General features: G+C 49.2%; 1 protein-coding gene across 1 annotated transcript in view; it reads left to right on the top strand.

Annotated features, from left to right (window-relative positions):
- LOC134949168 (zinc finger protein 888-like) overlaps positions 1-20706 on the top strand; it is a 104764-nt gene that overhangs the window by 25645 nt on the left and 58413 nt on the right. The window contains exons 2-4 of the mRNA XM_063937590.1: positions 1246-1339; positions 14667-14726; positions 17179-17326. Coding sequence (XP_063793660.1) covers positions 1256-1339; positions 14667-14726; positions 17179-17326 — 292 coding nt within the window. The 5' untranslated portion in view covers positions 1246-1255. The remainder of the gene's footprint in view (positions 1-1245; positions 1340-14666; positions 14727-17178; positions 17327-20706) is intronic.

Genomic DNA, 20706 nt, shown 5'->3' with positions numbered 1-20706 from the left:
AAATATGACTGCTCACCCTTATGTGCAAAGCCCGCGTACGTGGGGACGGGCAGGCCGCAACCCGCAGACGCACTAAAAAGTGCCTCCCGGCTTCGCCGCCTGGTAGCTTGGTTTCCTCTTGAGAGGGTGAGTCCCCTGGGTGCGGGGGCTGGGTCCAGTCGGGGCTCCTCCACGCTGTGGTGCGGTGCGCGGGATCCACTCAGCGCCTCAGCCTCCATCAGTCCTGTGACGCAGCGTCAGCCCGCTCACGTGGGACGCAGCGTCAGCCCGCTCACGTGGGACGCAGCGTCAGCCCGCTCACGTGGGACGCAGCGTCAGCCCGCAAACGTGGGACGCAGCGTCAGCCCGCTCACGTGGGACGCAGCGTCAGCCCGCTCACGTGGGACGCAGCGTCAGCCCGCTCACGTGGGACGCCGCGTCAGCCCGCTCTGTAGGGGAAGGAAGATGGATGCTCTTGCCTCTCTGCGTCATTACAGTGTGACTGCCATCTTCCTTCCCCTGCCAGTATCCTGCCAGTATTTATAATTAGAGTTTATCTTAGATTAGTAAACCGGTCCGCTGTTCTGTCATTTGCGGTCCGGAGATGGACCGCGGTCCGGAGATGGACCGCGGTCCGCCAGTTGCCGGTTCCTGCAATAGAGTACAGGTGTGGGTAATTTTCAGTGAGTTAAGTTCCCTAACATTGGTCTTTTTTTGCTAGTATTGTATCCTATTTTTGTTTATATATAACAGTAGATTGCATATTTCACCCACTACTAGACAGGTGATTAAGTTAGCCTATTGAGTAACTGGGAAAGCTAGGGGTGACGCAAGAGGCTAACCTGCAGACAGGGCTTAACAATCTAAACTTTACCCTGGTATCCTCACATCCTGATTGTATCTTTTCTCTTTGAACTGCAGGCACCCAGTCCTCCTAACTGCTCTCTTATCTTATGTTACTAAGGAGAAATGAAAAAATGCGGGCGAAGGGTGCGAATTGCCATTGCTACGGTGTTTAAATGCCGGCAATGGCACCACTTTTCGGACCCCTCGTCTGGCCGAATTTGCACAAACCGGCTTGCAAGCAGTTTAGTGTGAGATCCAGATGCCGTACAATGCGGCTGTTGCTGCGCTGGTTAGGCTCGGCGAAGTCATCCACCCTTAATTGACCCCCCCACCCCCCTAAATGTCCATTATACATCGGACAATAATAAAGTCCATTTGCTTTCCTTTTATCTAATCTGTGTTCTCATTCACCGTCTCCAGAGTCTCACTAATGATTACCAAAATGAACAAGAAGCAATTGACTGATAAGATTTTGAATCACGCTCTGGGGATCATCTACTTACTGACAGGAGAGGTGAGTGTGGGCTCATTTTCCAGGTTGCATTTTCTCAGTGCGCTACATCAGAACAAGATAGAGATGGATGACTGGATTTAAATCAATAGAGCATAAGAAAATGAGTCTGGAAAGCAGAAACTGGTGGTGATTTAGAGGTGGACACATCGTCTCTATGTTAATGCCGCAGCCGATGGGTGTCCTATTGAGATGACGATGTGCATGCAGAGACATTAAGGCAGACCTGTGGTAGCACTGAATGTCCATAAGTACATGGCCGTCGGTGCTAGTGGAACGGCGTCTTCCAACATATTCCCTGCTGCTGACACGCCTGTTGCCGCACACCCCTAGTCACCGCCCAGGAACACCTATTGAAATTATATGGAAATCATGCATTGGGATCAGTACTAAATGCCGCCGGCCAGAATCCCGGTGGTCGAAATACAGACGCCGGAATCCCGACCACACAATCCCGACAGGGGTGGCGAGCGTTCCGCGGGCACGTTGCCTCGCTACGCTCGGCACACTATTATATTCTCCCTCTATGGGTGTCGTGGACACCCACGAAGGGAGAATATGTCGGGATTGTGGCGGTCGGTATTTCGACCGCCGGGATTCCGGCCGGCGGCATCTTGACCGCATCCCCATGCATCACCCCAGAAGCAACCATCGGAATGCATGTGAAAATTAAAACACCGGGCATGTTTTAATCCCATCCACCTGTGAATCCCACTATGTACTATATGTATGGGATTTTAATTCAAGAGAAATGTTTTTCAAATTGTTTTATAGGGAAGACTTAAAGTTTCATGGTATGTCTACAATCCACTAAATGCTTGTACAAGCTCTCTCCTGACTTTACCCATGACCCAGGCATTTCCCCTCTGATAACAGGGTTGAAGGCAAACCTTTTTTAGCACTGAGCACGCTCCATGGGGTCAATCCAATTAGCCGTGAAGGGTACTCGGACCTCTATGGGGTGGCCAGCACTTTTGTGCAATTTCGGTCCGCCATTAAGTGAAGTCGCTGCCACAATGACTCGCATCCGCATCGCTGCTAATTGGATTGACCCCAATAATTGAGAGGGCATAACTGTGAGGCAGATCAAATTGCTAATGATGACGGCTATTTCAGCAAGCGGATGGATAAGGGTGGTGTGGTTGCGTAGACACATACAGGCAAATATCTGCATTTAGTTCCATGAATGAAATTGCGTTCAGTTTACATACTGCTCCGAATCAACCCCAAATTATTTAGCGGCGCTCCTCACAGTGACTCAAGTGAGAAGCGTGTAATGTTCAGTTCTGTCTGTATGACGTTAACACTAGGCAGCAGTGATTTACTTCTTTCTGCTGCGGGGTACACTGGGCTCCACAAGGAATGGACAATGGGGTGTAGAGTAGGATCTTGATCCGAGGCACCAACAGGCTCAAAGCTTTGACTGTTCCCAGAATGCATAGCGCCGCCTCCTATATCACCCCGCCTCCCTGCACATGATCTCAGTTTTGTAGTTGGTGCTTCAGTAGCAGGCACTTAACAGAGGGGCTGCTCCAGGCAGCCCTAAGAAGAGCTTTTTTCTGAGGAAAAAAGTGAAGACTTCAAGGGCAGCAGCAGTGGTACATGTCAGTGGACATTCACGGCTGCAGCTCCGGCTCTCCCCAGCGGCGCTGTACACTCCCGAGCCCTGGTTGCCGGGTAACTACAGCAGGAGGCTCCGGTTTTCTTCTTGTCAGGCACACACGACGGGGGCTCTCCGGGATCGCATGGCCGCGCTTCGGGAGGTGGTAAGTGGGTCCTGCTTGTGGGACCCGGTCTTTATTGCGATCCGGCGCGGTCAGTGGGAGGCGGGCTGCGCGCGCTGGCGGTGGACACTGTGGCAGTACAGGCGATCCCACTAGATCACCAGGGCATGGGACAGGTCAGGTTTTCTCTATAAACCGTTTTATTAGAGCCCGCAGTACCCGGTGGTTTTGCCAGCAGGGGTATAGAGCTTGGACCTGAAGCCCCTTCCCCAGCCCCAGGGTGCCATTTTCTACAAATGTTCCCGCCCTGGAGCTGCATATCTGTCTCTCCCTCACTCCCTGGCAGTGTCTGCGGCGCCATTATCCCTCAGCTCACTCTTCCTGGAAATGCTTGGGCAAATCCTCCTATGTAAAGCCGCCTGGTTGTCAGTGCTGTGACTTTACAAGACACTTAAGTATTCTACTTGCCTTTTTTAGTCAGTGTTAGTTAAGAGAGAGTGCACTTAGTCAGGGTTTCCTAGTACAATTACCCTGTGATATACATCCAGTTCTTACTGTGTACTGTTATATCTATTGTTATATAGCTGTGTAAGCTAGTCCAGTGCAGTATTATTGTCAGTAATAACCTCTGCATTATACAGACTGTGACTATTTGTGTGTGCATTTGATAGCTGAGTGGTGTCCTTTTCGTGTCTTTCACTCAACCTGCTATCCCTATATTCTATAACCTGAGGGGGCTTGGTGCGTCACGTTTTATCTAATATAGGATTTTCACAAAGATATACTGTATTACGTATTTCTCTGACGTCCTAGTGGATGCTGGGAACTCCGTAAGGACCATGGGGAATAGCGGCTCCGCAGGAGACTGGGCACAAAAGTAAAAGCTTTAGGACTACCTGGTGTGCACTGGCTCCTCCCCCTATGACCCTCCTCCAAGCCTCAGTTAGATTTTTGTGCCCGAACGAGAAGGGTGCACACTAGGTGGCTCTCCTGAGCTGCTTAGTGAAAAAGTTTAAGTATAGGTTTTTTATTTTCAGTGAGTCCTGCTGGCAACAGGTTCACTGCACCGAGGGACTAAGGGGAGAAGAAGCGAACTCACCTGCGTGCAGAGTGGATTGGGCTTCTTAGGCTACTGGACATTAGCTCCAGAGGGACGGTCACAGGCCCAGCCATGGATGGGTCCCAGAGCCGCGCCGCCGGCCCCCTTACAGAGCCAGGAGACTGAAGAGGTCCGGGAAATCGGCGGCAGAAGACGTCCTGTCTTCAATAAGGTAGCGCACAGCAACGCAGCTGTGCGCCATTGCTCTCAGCACACTTCACACTCCGGTCACTGAGGGTGCAGGGCGCTGGGGGGGGGGCGCCCTGAGACGCAATAAAAACACCTTAGATGGCAAAAAATACATCACATATAGCTCCTGGGCTATATGGATGCATTTAACCCCTGCCAGTTTTTCCTTAAAAAAGCGGGAGAAAGGCCGCCGAGAAGGGGGCGGAGCCTATCTCCTCAGCACACAAGCGCCATTTTCCCTCACAGCTCCGCTGGAAGGACGTCTCCCTGACTCTCCCCTGCAGTCCTGCACTACAGAAACAGGGTAAAACAAGAGAGGGGGGGCACTAATTTGGCAGATTAATAAATACAGCAGCTATATAAGGGAAAAACACTTATATAAGGTTATCCCTGTATATATATAGCGCTCTGGTGTGTGCTGGCAAACTCTCCCTCTGTCTCCCCAAAGGGCTAGTGGGGTCCTGTCCTCTATCAGAGCATTCCCTGTGTGTGTGCTGTGTGTCGGTACGTTGTGTCGACATGTATGAGGAGGAAAATGGTATGGAGGCGGAGCAATTGCCTGTAATAGTGATGTCACCCCCTAGGGAGTCGACACCTGACTGGATGGTCTTATGGAAGGAATTACGTGATAGTGTCAGCACTTTACAAAAGACTGTTGACGACATGAGACAGCCGGCAAATCAGTTAGTATCTGTCCAGGCGTCTCAAACACCGTCAGGGGCTCTAAAGCGCCCGTTACCTCAGATGGTCGACCCAGACACGGACACTGACTCCAGTGTCGACGGTGAGGAAACAAACGTATTTTCCAGTAGGGCCACACGTTACATGATCACGGCAATGAAGGAGGTTTTGAACATTTCTGATACTACAAGTACCACAAAAAAGGGTATTATGTGGGGTGTGAAAAAACTACCCGTAGTTTTTCCTGAATCAGATTAATTAAATGAGGTGTGTGATGAAGCGTGGGTTTCCCCCGATAAAAAACTGCTAATTTCTAAAAAATTATTGGCATTATACCCTTTCCCGCCAGAGGTTAGGGCGCGTTGGGAAACACCCCCTAGGGTAGATAAGGCGCTCACACGCTTATCAAAACAAGTGGCGTTACCGTCTCCTGATACGGCCGCCCTCAAGGAGCCAGCTGATAGGAAGCTGGAAAATATCCTAAAAAGTATATACACACATACTGGTGTTATACTGCGACCAGCAATCGCCTCAGCCTGGATGTGCAGTGCTGGGCTGGCTTGGTCGGATTCCCTGACTGAAAATATTGATACCCTGGACAGGGACAGTATATTATTGACTATAGAGCATTTAAAGGATGCATTTCTATATATGCGAGATGCACAGAGGGATATTTGCACTCTGGCATCAAGAGTAAGTGCGCTGTCCATTTCTGCCAGAAGAGGGTTATGGACGCGACAGTGGTCAGGTGATGCGGATTCCAAACGGCATATGGAAGTATTGCCGTATAAAGGGGAGGAGTTATTTGGGGTCGGTCTATCGGACCTGGTGGCCACGGCAACGGCTGGGAAATCCACCTTTTTACCCCAGGTCACCTCTCAGCAGAAAAAGACACCGTCTTTTCAGGCTCAGTCCTTTCGTCCCCATAAGGGCAAGCGGGCAAAAGGCCACTCATATCTGCCCCGGGGCAGAGGAAGGGGAAAAAGACTGCAGCAGGCAGCCTCTTCCCAGGAACAGAAGCCCTCCCCTGCTTCTGCCAAGTCCTCAGCATGACGCTGGGGCCTTACAAGCGGACTCAGGTACGGTGGGGGGTCGTCTCAAGAATTTCAGCGCGCAGTGGGCTCACTCGCAAGTGGATCCTGCAGGTAGTATCTCAGGGGTACAAATTGGAATTCGAGACGTCTCCCCCTCGCCGGTTCCTGAAGTCTGCTTTACCAACGTCTCCCTCCGACAGGGAGGCGGTATTGGAAGCCATTCACAAGCTGTATTCCCAGCAGGTGATAATCAAGGTACCCCTCCTACAACAGGGAAAGGGGTATTATTCCACGCTGTTTGTGGTACCGAAGCCGGACGGCTTGGTAAGACCTATTTTAAATCTGAAATCCTTGAACACTCACATACAAAGGTTCAAATTCAAGATGGAGTCACTCAGAGCAGTGATAGCGAACCTGGAAGAAGGGGACTATATGGTGTCTCTGGACATCAAGGATGCTTACCTCCATGTCCCAATTTGCCCTTCTCACCAAGGGTACCTCAGGTTTGTGGTACAGAACTGTCACTATCAGTTTCAGACGCTGCCGTTTGGATTGTCCACGGCACCCCGGGTCTTTACCAAGGTAATGGCCGAAATGATGATTCTTCTTCGAAGAAAAGGCGTCTTAATTATCCCTTACTTGGACGATCTCCTGATAAGGGCAAGGTCCAGGGAACAGTTAGAGGTCGGAGTAGCACTATCTCAAGTAGTACTACGACAGCACGGGTGGATTCTAAATATTCCAAAATCGCAGCTTATCCCGACGACACGTCTGCTGTTCCTAGGGATGATTCTGGACACAGTCCAGAAAAAGGTGTTTCTCCCGGAGGAGAAAGCCAGGGAGTTATCCGAGCTAGTCAGGAACCTCCTAAAACCAGGCCAAGTGTCAGTGCATCAATGCACAAGGGTCCTGGGAAAAATGGTGGCTTCTTACGAAGCAATTCCATTCGGCAGATTCCACGCAAGAACTTTTCAGTGGGATCTGCTGGACAAATGGTCCGGATCGCATCTTCAGATGCATCAGCGGATAACCCTGTCTCCAAGGACAAGGGTGTCTCTCCTGTGGTGGTTGCAGAGTGCTCATCTTCTAGAGGGCCGCAGATTCGGCATTCAGGACTGGGTCCTGGTGACCACGGATGCCAGCCTGAGAGGCTGGGGAGCAGTCACACAGGGAAGAAATTTCCAGGGCTTGTGGTCAAGCATGGAAACGTCCTTTCACATAAATATCCTGGAACTAAGGGCCATTTACAATGCCCTAAGTCAAGCAAGGCCTCTGCTTCAGGGTCAGCCGGTGTTGATCCAGTCGGACAACATCACGGCAGTCGCCCACGTAAACAGACAGGGCGGCACAAGAAGCAGGAGGGCAATGGCAGAAGTTGCAAGGATTCTTCGCTGGGCGGAAAATCATGTGATAGCACTGTCAGCAGTGTTCATTCCGGGAGTGGACAACTGGGAAGCAGACTTCCTCAGCAGACACGACCTCCACCCGGGGGAGTGGGGACTTCACCCAGAAGTCTTCCACATGATTGTGAACCGTTGGGAAAAACCAAAGGTGGACATGATGGCGTCCCGCCTCAACAAAAAACTAGACAGATATTGCGCCAGGTCAAGGGACCCTCAGGCAATAGCTGTGGACGCTCTGGTAACACCGTGGGTGTACCAGTCAGTGTATGTGTTCCCTCCTCTGCCTCTCATACCCAGGGTACTGAGAATCATAAGAAGGAGAGGAGTAAGGACTATACTCGTGGCTCCAGATTGGCCAAGAAGGACTTGGTACCCGGAACTTCAAGAGATGCTCACGGAGGACCCGTGGCCTCTACCTCTAAGAAAGGACCTGCTCCAGCAGGGACCCTGTCTGTTCCAAGACTTACCACGGCTGCGTTTGACGGCATGGCGGTTGAACGCCGGATCCTGAAGGAAAAAGGCATTCCGGATGAAGTCATCCCTACCCTGATCAAAGCCAGGAAGGATGTAACCGTGCAACATTATCACCGTATTTGGCGTAAATATGTTGCGTGGTGTGAGGCCAGGAAGGCCCCTACAGAGGAATTTCAACTGGGTCGTTTCCTGCATTTCCTGCAAACAGGACTGTCTATGGGCCTAAAATTAGGGTCCATTAAGGTTCAAATTTCGGCCCTGTCGATTTTCTTCCAGAAAGAACTGGCTTCAGTTCCTGAAGTTCAGACGTTTGTCAAAGGGGTACTGCATATACAGCCTCCTATTGTGCCTCCAGTGGCACCTTGGGATCTCAATGTGGTTTTGGGGTTCCTAAAATCACATTGGTTTGAACCACTCACCACTGTGGACTTAAAATATCTCACATGGAAAGTGGTAATGCTGTTAGCCCTGGCTTCAGCCAGGCGTGTCTCAGAATTGGCGGCTTTATCCTATAAAAGCCCTTACCTAATTTTTCATACGGACAGGGCAGAATTGAGGACTCGTCCTCAATTTCTCCCTAAGGTGGTTTCAACGTTTCACTTGAACCAGCCTATTGTGGTACCTGCGGCTACTAGGGACTTGGAGGACTCCAAGTTGCTGGACGTAGTCAGGGCCCTGAAAATATATGTTTCCAGGACGGTTGGAGTCAGAAAATCTGACTCGCTGTTTATCCTGTATGCACCCAACAAGCTGGGTGCTCCTGCTTCTAAGCAGACTATTGCTCGTTGGATTTGTAGTACAATTCAGCTTGCACATTCTGTGGCAGGCCTGCCACAGCCAAAATCTGTAAAAGCCCATTCCACAAGGAAAGTGGGCTCATCTTGGGCGGCTGCCCGAGGGGTCTCGGCTTTACAACTTTGCCGAGCAGCTACTTGGTCAGGGGCAAACACGTTTGCTAAATTCTACAAATTTGATACCCTGGCTGAGGAGGACCTGGAGTTCTCTCATTCGGTGCTGCAGAGTCATCCGCACTCTCCCGCCCGTTTGGGAGCTTTGGTATAATCCCCATGGTCCTTACGGAGTTCCCAGCATTCACTAGGACGTCAGAGAAAATAAGAATTTACTTACCGATAATTCTATTTCTCGTAGTCCGTAGTGGATGCTGGGCGCCCATCCCAAGTGCGGATTGTCTGCAATACTTGTACATAGTTATTGTTACAAAAATCGGGTTATTATTGTTGTGAGCCATCTTTTCCGAGGCTCCTCTGTTATCATGCTGTTAACTGGGTTCAGATCACAGGTTGTACGGTGTGATTGGTGTGGCTGGTATGAGTCTTACCCGGGATTCAAAATCCTTCCTTATTGTGTACGCTCGTCCGGGCACAGTATCCTAACTGAGGCTTGGAGGAGGGTCATAGGGGGAGGAGCCAGTGCACACCAGGTAGTCCTAAAGCTTTTACTTTTGTGCCCAGTCTCCTGCGGAGCCGCTATTCCCCATGGTCCTTACGGAGTTCCCAGCATCCACTACGGACTACGAGAAATAGAATTATCGGTAAGTAAATTCTTATTTTTTATCTGTGATTTAGTCGCCATATCTCTCCTTTATCTCTGCTGGTGCTGACTACACTGCGCAGGGGATTGGGCTAGAGGTATTGTGCTGCTGACAAATTGTACTGTGTTACCTGATACTGCAAGTTATATCATGTCTGCTTCTGAGGGTAACGGTTCTGGGGCTGAACACACTGCCGGTGTTGCTGAAGCCGCAGATACCTATGAGGAGAATATAGCAGCTTTGGGCTCTGGTTCTGGAGGCTCCTTGCCCCCCAGTGGGACGGTGGCAACGGGGGCAAATAATGACCCGCTGTGGGCCGCTTTTTCCACGCTTCTGCATACGCTAGTTCATAAACATAACACCCCCTATGGGACCCCCAATGCCGGTGCAACCGTTTGTGGTCCCTGCAGCTAACCCGCCGTGGGCGGACGATTTATCTGCTCAAATAAAGAAGTTGAACCAGTCCCTGACTACTAAAAAGTCTGACCGTCGCTCGCCTACGTCCAAGGGGTCCTCTAAGCGAGCGCTTGTCTCCTCACAATCCACTGTTGTAACTGACACCTCGTCGGATGAAGACGGCACTTACACTGACCCCACAGGTTCTGATTCAGATACGGCTGATGGGGAGGGTGGTTCACATGTGGATGTTCCTGATCTTTTGGAGGCTATTAAGTTAATTTTACAGATTACGGATGATCCCGAGCCATCCGTTCCTCCTAAGAAACCAGATAGGTTCAAGTGTCAGAAGGTGATTAAACAAGTTTAACCTCACTCTGACCACCTAATTGATATACGTCAGGAACCCTGGGAAAACCCGGGTCCGAAGTTTGTGCCTCAAAAGAAGATGCTGGCTCGCTATCCCCTCGCGCCGGAGCTGTCTAAGAATTGGGAAACGCCTCCTCCAGTAGACTCACATGTGGCTAGGATGGTGGTTTCCTCAGCTTTACCGGTCACCATTGTCACGTCTCTAAAAGAGCCTACGGATAAACGTGTGGAGGGTTGTCTGAAAGCGATTTACACCCTCACGGGTGCTGCACAAAGGCCCACTATTGCAGCTACTTGGGCTGCAGAGGCCATTGAAGCATGGGCCTTGGAGTTAGATGCTGAAATCTCCTCTGACCATGCTAGACAATGCTTGTCTTATATTGTCACAGCTTCTCGTTATATTAAAGAGGCGGCTTCTGATGCCCTTATCCTGGCAGCCAAACGCCTCTGCTACATTAGTCGTGGCTCGCCGGATATTGTGGCTGAGATCCTGCTCTGTGGATCTGGACTCTAGAAAAACCCTGGAGGTACTCCCTTTTAAGGGAGATATTCTGTTTGGGGAGGATTTAAATAAGATTGTGGCTGACTTGGCTACTGTCAAAACTGCCTGTCTGCCAAGTACTGCTCCTTCTGTGTCGAAGGCTAAAGGTACTTCCTTTCGCCCCTTTCGTCCTTCAGGTAAAGCAAAAGGTTAGGCGTACAACAAGCAGGCCCGCACTTCCAAACCTGGTAAGCCTAAGCCCAAAAGAGCCTGGGCTGCCCGTCAGCCAGCTTCCAAGACAGATAAGCCTGCCGCATGACGGGTGCGGGCCTCCCTCTGGGGGATCCATGGTGGGGGGCCGGCTTCTAGGGTATACCCAGGAATGGTTGAAGACCACTTCAGATGCCTGGGTACGGGAAGTCGTCACTCGAGGTTATGCCATAGCCTTCAAAAACTGACCCCCCTCATCGATTTTGCCAGACAGATGTCCCGTTGGACAAGACAAAGGCAAACACTCTACATTCGGTGGTACAGACCCTCCTGGATACAGGAGTCGTAGTACAGGTGCCTCTTGCGCAGAGGGGCCGGGGGTACTATTCTCCGCTGTTTCTTGTCCCGAAACCGAATGGGTTCTCCCGGCCCATTCTCAACCTCAAGGCATTGAACAGGTTTGTGAAGGTTTCCAAGTTCCAGATGGAAACCCTTCGCTCTATAGTTCTGTCCTTGGAACCTGGGGACTTCATGGTCTCCCTGGATATACAGGATGCTTACCTGCATATTCCTATAGCAGTGTCTCATCAGCAATACCTGAGATTTGCGATTGGCAACTGCCATTACCAGTTTCGGCATTACCTTTTGGTTTAACTACGGCTCCGCGAGTCTTTACAAAAGTCATGGCGGTGATGACGATGGTACTCCGCCGTCGAGGGGTCAGGATACTGCCGTATTTGGACGACTTGTTAATCCTGGCAAATTCCCCAGAACTTATCCTGCGTCATCTAGATGTGACGATCCGGTTTCTGCAAGCCCACGGGTGGCTCATCAACTGGAAGAATTCATCTCGGATCCCTGCTCAGAGCATGGTGCATCTGGGAGCACTATTGGACACTCACAACCAGCGGTTGTTCCTGTCTCAGGAGAAAGTCCTGAAACTTCAAGACAGGATTCGTTGCTTCCTATCTCGTCCGCAAGTGTCGATACATTCGGCGATGCAGGTGCTGGGACTCATGGTGTCCGCATTCGACATGGTGGAGTACGCTCAATTTAACTCTCGCCCTCTCCAGAGGCTGATTCTAGCCAAATGGAACGGCCTGCCTCACCGGATCAGGTCTCAAATGATCTCATTCACTCTGGAGGCCCGTCTGTCGCTGCTCTGGTGGCTCCGGGACCAACAGCTGTGCAGGGGCCGTCCGTTCTGGATATCAGACTGGGTCCTGTTGACGACAGATGCCAGTCTAAGAGGTTGGGGCGCGGTGCTGGAGCAACACTCCCTTCAGGGGGGCGGTGGACCAAGGAGGAGTCCCTCCTCAATCAATATTCTGGAGTTGCGGTCGGTCTTCAATGCCTTGAACCTAGCCCAGCATTTAATTCAGAACCGTCCTGTTCAAGTACAGTCGGACAAAGCCACCACAGTGGCTTACATAAATCATCAAGGCAGCACTCGAAGCCGCCTAGCAATGAAGGAAGTCTCACGTATTCTACAGTGGGCAGAACACCATCTACCGGCCATATCGACAATATTCATTCTAGGAGTCCTGAATTGGGAAGCGAACTTTCTCAGTCGTCAGGACGTGCATGCCGGCGAGTGGGGCCTCCATCCAGAAGTGTTTCAACTCCTAGTGGAAAGGTGGGGCCTTCCACACGTAGATCTGATGGCGTCTCGACACAATCACAAGGTTCCGGTCTTCGGAGCAAGGACAAGGGATCCTCAAGCAGCATTCGTGGATGCGCTGGCGGTACCGTGGAGGTTTCGGCTGCCGTACGTGTTCCCTCCGGTGTCACTCCTGCCCAGGGTAATTCGGAAGTTCAAGCAAGAAAAAGGAAATCTGCTTCTCATAGCTCCGGCATGGCCCAGACGGCACTGGTTCTCAGATCTGCAAGGCCTATCGTCAGAGCTTCCAATTCTACTTCCACAACACCCAGACCTCCTCGTTCAGGGCCCCTGTGTCTACCAGGACCTAGGCCGGCTGTCTTTGACGGCGTGGCTCTTCAAACTTCCGTCTTAAGGGCTAAAGGGTTTTCTGAGGCGGTCATTCAAACTGTTGCGGGCACGGAAACCGGCTTCTGCTCAGATTTACTATATGGTCTGGCATTCTTACTTTGTTTGGTGCGCATCTAACGATTATGACGCTTCCAAGTTTAGTATAGCCAAGTTATTGGCTTTTCTTCAGCAGTGCCTGGACTTATGCCTGCGTCTGGCCTCCCTCAAGGTTCAAATATCTGCCTTGTCGGTGTGGTTTCAGAGAAAAATTGCGACCTTACCTGATGTGCATACCTTTACTCAGGGCGTGTTGCGTATCCAACCTCCCTATGTCCCGCCTGTGGCTCCTTGGGACTTGTCGGTGGTTTTGGAGGCGTTACAAGAGTCTCTCCGTTTGAACCTCTTGGTTCAGCTGACCTTAAGTGGCTTTCCCTTAAGGTGGTGTTTCTACTGGCTATTGCTTCAGCTAGAAGTGTCGGATTTGGGTGCCTTGTCCTGTAGTTCCCCATATCTGATATTTCACCGTGACCGGGCGGTTCTTCGGACTCGTCCCGGCTATCTACCTAAGGTGGTTTCTTCGTTCCACCTTAATCAGGAGATTGTAGTTCCGGCACTTGTTTCTCCTGATCTGTCTCCCAAAGAGCGGTCTTTGGATGTGGTACGGGCTCTCCGTATCTATGTGAAGAGAACTGCTTCTATTAGGAAATCTGATTCTTTTTGTTGTGTTTGGGTTTCACAAACGGGGCTGGCCTGCTCACAAGCAAACTCTGGCCAGATGGATTAGAATGGTGATTGCACATGCTTATGTGAAGGCTGGTCACTCTGCTCCTGATCACATTAAGGCCCATTCTGCTCGGTCTGTTGGACCTTATTGAGCGGCCCAACGTGGTGCGACCCTTTAACAATTGTGCAAGGCGGCTGCGTGGTCCTCTGTGAACACGTTCATAAGGTTCCATGCCTTCGATACTGCCGTTTCCCAGGATGCTTCCTTTGGACGCCGGGTACTTGTGCCCGCTACAGTGCGTCCCCTCCCATAAGGAACTGCTTTAGGACATCCCCATTGTCCATTCCTTGTGGTGCCCAGTGTACCCCGCAGCAGAAAATTAGTTTTATGGTAAGAACTTATCTTTGTTAAAACTCTTTCTACGAGGTACACTGGGCTCCACAAGGCGCCCACCCTGACGCACTTAGCTCCTTTGGGTTGGTATGGCATTAGCCGCAGACACGTCTCCTGTCGTGAGAATGCGGTATTGTGGCTACTAACCGTTGTCTCTTTTCCTGCTACTGCATTGGACTTAACTAAAAACTGAGATCCTGTGCAGGGAGGCGGAGTGATATAGGAGGCAGCGCTATGCATTCTGGGAATAGTCCAAGCTTTGTGCCTGTTGGTGCCTCGGATCAAGATCCTACTCTACACTCCATTGTCCATTCTTTGTGGAGCCCAGTGTACCTCGCAGAAAGAGTTTTAACAAAGGTAAGTTCTTACCATAAAACTCGTTTTCTTAAACCGCAATTGGTCTGTGGAACTTTTTGGATAGTTTGGAAGTTCTTGAGAAAAGGCCCCGGAGCTAAGGTCCAAGTGGCATGTGCCATTCAGAAGAACTGTATGATTTTACGAAGATCCAGAGGCTGATTGCTGCTGCCAGGTGCCTAGTGAATTGCTAAGCATTGCCATGGCTATTGTTTTAGATCATAAAAATGCATCTGACATGTATTCTCATTCTGTAGGAATATGTGGTTATAAAGAAGACTACCCCACACAACACCATGCACCTGCTGACTGGAGAGGTGAGCATTGCTGGGGATTGTCATTCTGATACACTGCTGGACACCATTCAATCAGCGAAGACTTTTACCTTTATTTCTATATACCTCTAGAATAAATTTCTGTGTGACTTTAGCTCTGTTGTCTGCAAGTTGCATTTAAAGTGGTTGATCCCCATACATGATAACCCACATTTATAACGGTCATATCTGACGATGCCAAGCTGGAGAATGCTGAATGCCATCAGGAAGAGGGGGAAGTCCATGATGGTGCCGGAAAGAGTTTCACTTTGTTCCTGTTTGCAGCTATATGTTATAAACTGAATTTCAACTTCCTTATTGTCAAGTACATGCCAATGGCCATACTAAGGCTATCGGTGGGAAAACTATTATTTGCTGATTGAGTGTCAAATGCGCAAGATCCAGTACAGCTTGACGCTTTATCGATCATCAAGAAGAATTGAAGCAGTTACTGCAGAAAAAAAATGCTTTCTACCATATCTGTAAACTTGTACCAATGTAGCTGCCGCCATACTCTTGTATGGAGACTGTATTGCAGCAGCATTTATCACAAAGCAATAAGCTCACCTTTGTAACTTACAACTTTTTCACATGTCGCCAGTATGTGTAGTGTGTCCAGTGGCTGCTGACCGGGAGCAGTGGTCTGTCCTGAATCCACCCTGAAAGAGATCCATGTCAGCAGGCATCTACTAGTATTGACTTACAGGGATGCAGATGCTAAGGCTGTTCCTGCTTTGCAGGAAGCAACACCGAAGTGAACTAATATCTCGGCCGCCAGGGTGGTGGAGAGAAAACTTCCCCTCTCCAGCGATTGCTGCAAGTCCCATAGTGTATAATCTTAGTGCTGATGAGCTACGTCACTGCTCCTGGTCAGCTCCAGTACACCTGCGCCAGACCTTACAAAATCTGTGAGATCTCTTTCAGGGTGGATTCAGGACAGACCGCTGATTCAAAAGTCGCAGTACACCCTTTTGTTTCAAAAACTGCAAGAAATGGGAGAACTAAATACTCAAGTAAGGTTACATGTCCAGTAAGGTTGTGTGTAACATGTCAAACAACATCAGAATTTACTGCAAAGTTTATTGCCGCAAACAGAATTGAAATAGCAGTTATGGTTCAAAAGTTACAACACTTTTTTGTTGTTGCAGGTAACTGAAGATGGCTTTGACAAAAGAGGAGAGAATTGAGGTAATTTTGATGTCGTGTGCTGTGTTGTGAAGGATGCCAAAGCCATTGTTGAGGTTGTCAGCTACAGTTCCAGTTTCTCGGAATTTGGAAATTAGGCACCTGACAGTGTTATGTGAAATTGGAGGTCTTTCTGGGTGCCGGTTGTTAAAATCTTCAGCTATGACACAGAAACTTCGTTCTCCAGACATCAAAATTATCTAAATTCTCTCCTCTTTTGTCAAAAGCCATCTTCAGTAACCTGCAGAAAAAGTGTTCTAACTTTTAAACCATAACTGCTATTTCAAATCTGTTTGCAGCAATAAACTTTTTAGAAAATTCTGATGTTGTTTGACATGTTACACGACCCCCTTTCCATTTGAAAAAACTGACTTAGATTCAAGATGGCACCCATGTTCGATAGATACCCTAAAAGATAGCCCTCTTCACCCATGGCGTACTGGAGTATTCAGTTTTCTCATTACCTGCATAGTTTTTGAAACAAGGGTGTACTGCGACTTGTAAATCACCCTGTGTATATGTATGTATGTGCGTGTATGTGTAAAATATATAAATATATATATATATATATATATATATATATATATACACACGTGTGTGTGTGTGTGTGTGTGTGTGTGTGTGTGTGTGTGTGTATGTATGTGTATATATATATATATATATATATATATATAATATACGCATATTTATTAATTATATGTGGCTGTGATTCCACAGGCATTGACCTTAAGATTGACCACTGTATATTTGAATGTTACTAAAAGAAACCCGTATTTATCCTGAAAGCATTTTAGTTTAGTTTACTTTGGTAGAATGGGATGCGGTCAAGATGCCGCCGGCCGGAATCCCCGGCGGTCGAAATACCGACGCCGGCATCCCGACCGCCACAATCCCAACATATTCTCCCTCCGTGGGTGTCCACGACATCCATAGAGGGAGAATATAATAGTGTGCCGAGCGTAGCGAGGCACTGTGCCCGCAGCGTGGCGAGCGAAGCGAGCCCGCAAGGGGCTGCGTTCCGCTCGCCACCCCTGTCGGGATTGTGTGGTCGGGATTCCGGCGTCGGGATTTCGACCGCCGGGATTCCGTCCGGCGGCATTTAGTACTGATCCCGGTAGAATAAGGAATTAAAAACTACTTGCCGACAAAACCAATGCAGCATGAGTCCATGAATATGAGTCTGGTTATTAAGGTGTAAACCGCCTCTTTTTCTGTAGAGGTTTAGGAATAGCTTTCCGTCAGTGTGTATTAATAGGACTATCTGTTTTAGGTACCAATAAAATGTGGCGACATCTCCATCTATTTCTCCATGGAGGAGTGGGACTATATAGAAGAACACAAGGACCTTTACAAAGACGTTGTGGTTAAAAATCACCAGTCCCTCAGCGCATTGAGAATGCAGACAGAACAGTGCTCAGGTGATGCATGTTTGTAGTTGAGCAGTAAAGAATGTATTGCACAAACAATGTGTTGTGAAGCTCTTCAAATACATGCCCTGCTTACCTGTGCCTAGTACGGAGGGATGCACATGCTAGCAATCTTCTTTTTCTACAAGTTTAGTTGTGCTTGCTTCCCCTTTGCCTGGTCTATGTTTTAGTTTCTTTGGACCTAATCACATCATACTGACGGCAAACAGTGCATCCAGGCTGATAGAGATTAATAGAAGGCATTTAGGTGTAAATAAAGGCATTATGAAGACAGGTACAGAAACCAATGTCCTATAAAGCTTATACAAACTAGAGAGACTCCTGCAACATAAAAAATTGTTAAACATTTTACATTTTCCCATAAGAAAATACAAAGGGTGTAAACAAACCTAGATAATGTCTTTTATAGTTTAATTACAGTAGATGCCTTTTGATAAATACCATATTTCACTGGCCTAGAGCTCTCCCAAGATATGACTATCACAACCAATCATATCCTGCGTTTTAGTAAAACATATTTCTCTATCGTCCTAAGTGGATGCTGGGGTTCCTGAAAGGACCATGGGGAATAGCGGCTCCGCAGGAGACAGGGCACAAAAAAGTAAAGCTTTACTAGGTCAGGTGGTGTGCACTGGCTCCTCCCCCTATGACCCTCCTCCAGACTCCAGTTAGATTTTGTGCCCGAACGAGAAGGGTGCAATCTAGGTGGCTCTCCTAAAGAGCTGCTTAGAGAAAGTTTAGTTTAGGTTTTTTTCTTTACAGTGAGTCCTGCTGGCAACAGGATCACTGCAACGTGGGACTTAGGGGGAAAGTAGTAAACTCACCTGCATGCAGAGTGGATTTGCTGCTTGGCTACTGGACACCATTAGCTCCAGAGGGATCGAACACAGGCCCAGCCGTGGAGTCCGGTCCCGGAGCCGCGCCGCCGACCCCCTTGCAGATGCTGAAGCGTGAAGAGGTCCGGAAACCGGCGGCTGAAGACTCCTCAGTCTTCATAAGGTAGCGCACAGCACTGCAGCTGTGCGCCATTTTCCTCTCAGCACACTTCACTGGGCAGTCACTGAGGGTGCAGAGCGCTGGGGGGGGGCGCTCTGAGAGGCAAATATAAACCTTATACAAGGCTAAAAATACCTCACATATAGCCCATAGGGGCTATATGGAGATATTTAACCCCTGCCTGACTGGAAAAATAGCGGGAGAAGAACCCGCCGAAAAAGGGGCGGGGCCTATCTCCTCAGCACACGGCGCCATTTTCTGTCACAGCTCCGCTGGTCAGAACGGCTCCCAGGTCTCTCCCCTGCACTGCACTACAGAAACAGGGTAAAACAGAGAGGGGGGGCACATTAATGGCTATATATATATATATTAAAGCAGCTATAAGGGAGCACTTAATATAAGGATATCCCTTGTATATATAGCGCTTTGTGGTGTGTGCTGGCAGACTCTCCCTCTGTCTCCCCAAAAGGGCTAGTGGGTCCTGTCTTCATTAGAGCATTCCCTGTGAGTTTGCGGTGTGTGTCGGTACGTGGTGTCGACATGTATGAGGACGATATTGGTGTGGAGGCGGAGCAATTGCCAAATATGCAGATGTCACCCCCCAGGGGGTCGACACCAGAATGGATGCCTTTATTTGTGGAATTACGTGATGGTTTATCTTCCCTTAAACAGTCAGTGGAGGACATGAGGCGGCCGGACAATCAATTAATGCCTGTCCAGGCGCCTCAAACACCGTCAGGGGCTGTAAAACGCCCTTTGCCTCAGTCGGTCGACACAGACCCAGACACGGGCACTGATTCCAGTGACGACGGTAGAAATTCAAACGTATTTTCCAGTAGGGCCACACGTTATATGATTTTGGCAATGAAGGAGACGTTACATTTAACTGATACTACAGATACCGTAAAACAGGGTATTATGTATGGTGTGAAAAAACTACAAACAGTTTTTCCTGAATCAGAAGAATTAAATGACGTGTGTGATGAAGCGTGGGTTGCTCCTGATAAAAAGTTGATAATTTCAAAAAAGTTATTGGCATTATACCCTTTCCCGCCAGAGGTTAGGGCGCGCTGGGAAACACCCCCTAAGGTGGACAAGGCGCTCACACGCTTATCCAAACAAGTGGCGTTACCCTCTCCTGAGACGGCCGCACTTAAGGATCCATCAGATAGAAAGATGGAAGTTATTCAAAAGAATATATACACACATGCAGGTGTTATACTACGACCAGCTATAGCAACTGCCTGGATGTGCAGTGCTGGAGTAGTTTGGTCAGAATCCCTGATTGAAAATATTGATACCCTAGATAGGGACAATGTTTTACTGTCGTTAGAACAAATAAAGGATGCATTTATCTATATGCGTGATGCACAGAGGGATATTTGCACACTGGCATCTCGGGTGAGTGCTATGTCCATTTCAGCCAGAAGAGCCTTATGGACACGACAGTGGACAGGCGATGCGGATTCAAAACGTCACATGGAGGTTTTGCCGTATAAAGGGGAGGAGTTATTTGGAGTTGGTCTATCAGACTTGGTGGCCACGGCTACTGCCGGGAAATCCACTTTTTTACCTCAAGTCACTCCCCAACAGAGAAAGGCACCGACTTTTCAACCGCAGCCTTTTCGCTCCTACAAAAATAAGAGAGCAAAGGGCTTGTCGTACCTGCCACGAGGCAGAGGAAGAGGGAAGAGACACCAACAGGCAGCTCCTTCCCAGGAACAGAAGCCCTCCCCGGCTCCTGCAAAAACCTCAGCATGACGCTGGGGCCTCTCAAGCGGACTCGGGGACAGTGGGGGGCCGTCTCAAAAATTACAGCGCGCAGTGGGCTCACTCGCAGGTAGACCCCTGGATCCTGCAGATAATATCTCAGGGGTACAGGTTGGAATTAGAGACGGATCCTCCTCATCGTTTCCTGAAGTCTGCCTTACCAACCGTCTCTTCCGAAAGGGAGAGGGTGTTGGAAGCCATTCACAAGCTGTACGCTCAGCAGGTGATAGTCAAAGTACCCCTATTACAACAAGGAAAGGGGTATTATTCCACTCTATTTGTGGTACCGAAGCCGGATGGCTCGGTAAGGCCTATTCTAAATCTGAAGTCCTTGAACCTCTACATAAAAAAGTTCAAGTTCAAGATGGAGTCACTCAGAGCAGTGATAGCGAACCTGGAAGAAGGGGACTTTATGGTATCCTTGGACATCAAGGATGCGTATCTACACGTTCCGATTTACTCCGCACACCAGGGGTACCTCAGGTTCATTGTTCAAAACTGTCACTATCAGTTTCAGACGCTGCCGTTCGGATTGTCCACGGCGCCTCGGGTCTTTACCAAGGTAATGGCCGAGATGATGATTCTTCTTCGAAGAAAAGGCGTAT

The sequence above is a fragment of the Pseudophryne corroboree genome, chromosome 8 (genome assembly GCF_028390025.1).
Source record: "Pseudophryne corroboree isolate aPseCor3 chromosome 8, aPseCor3.hap2, whole genome shotgun sequence".
In the NCBI taxonomy this organism is placed as follows: domain Eukaryota; kingdom Metazoa; phylum Chordata; class Amphibia; order Anura; family Myobatrachidae; genus Pseudophryne; species Pseudophryne corroboree.
This window is presented reverse-complemented; position numbering and strand designations above follow the sequence as displayed.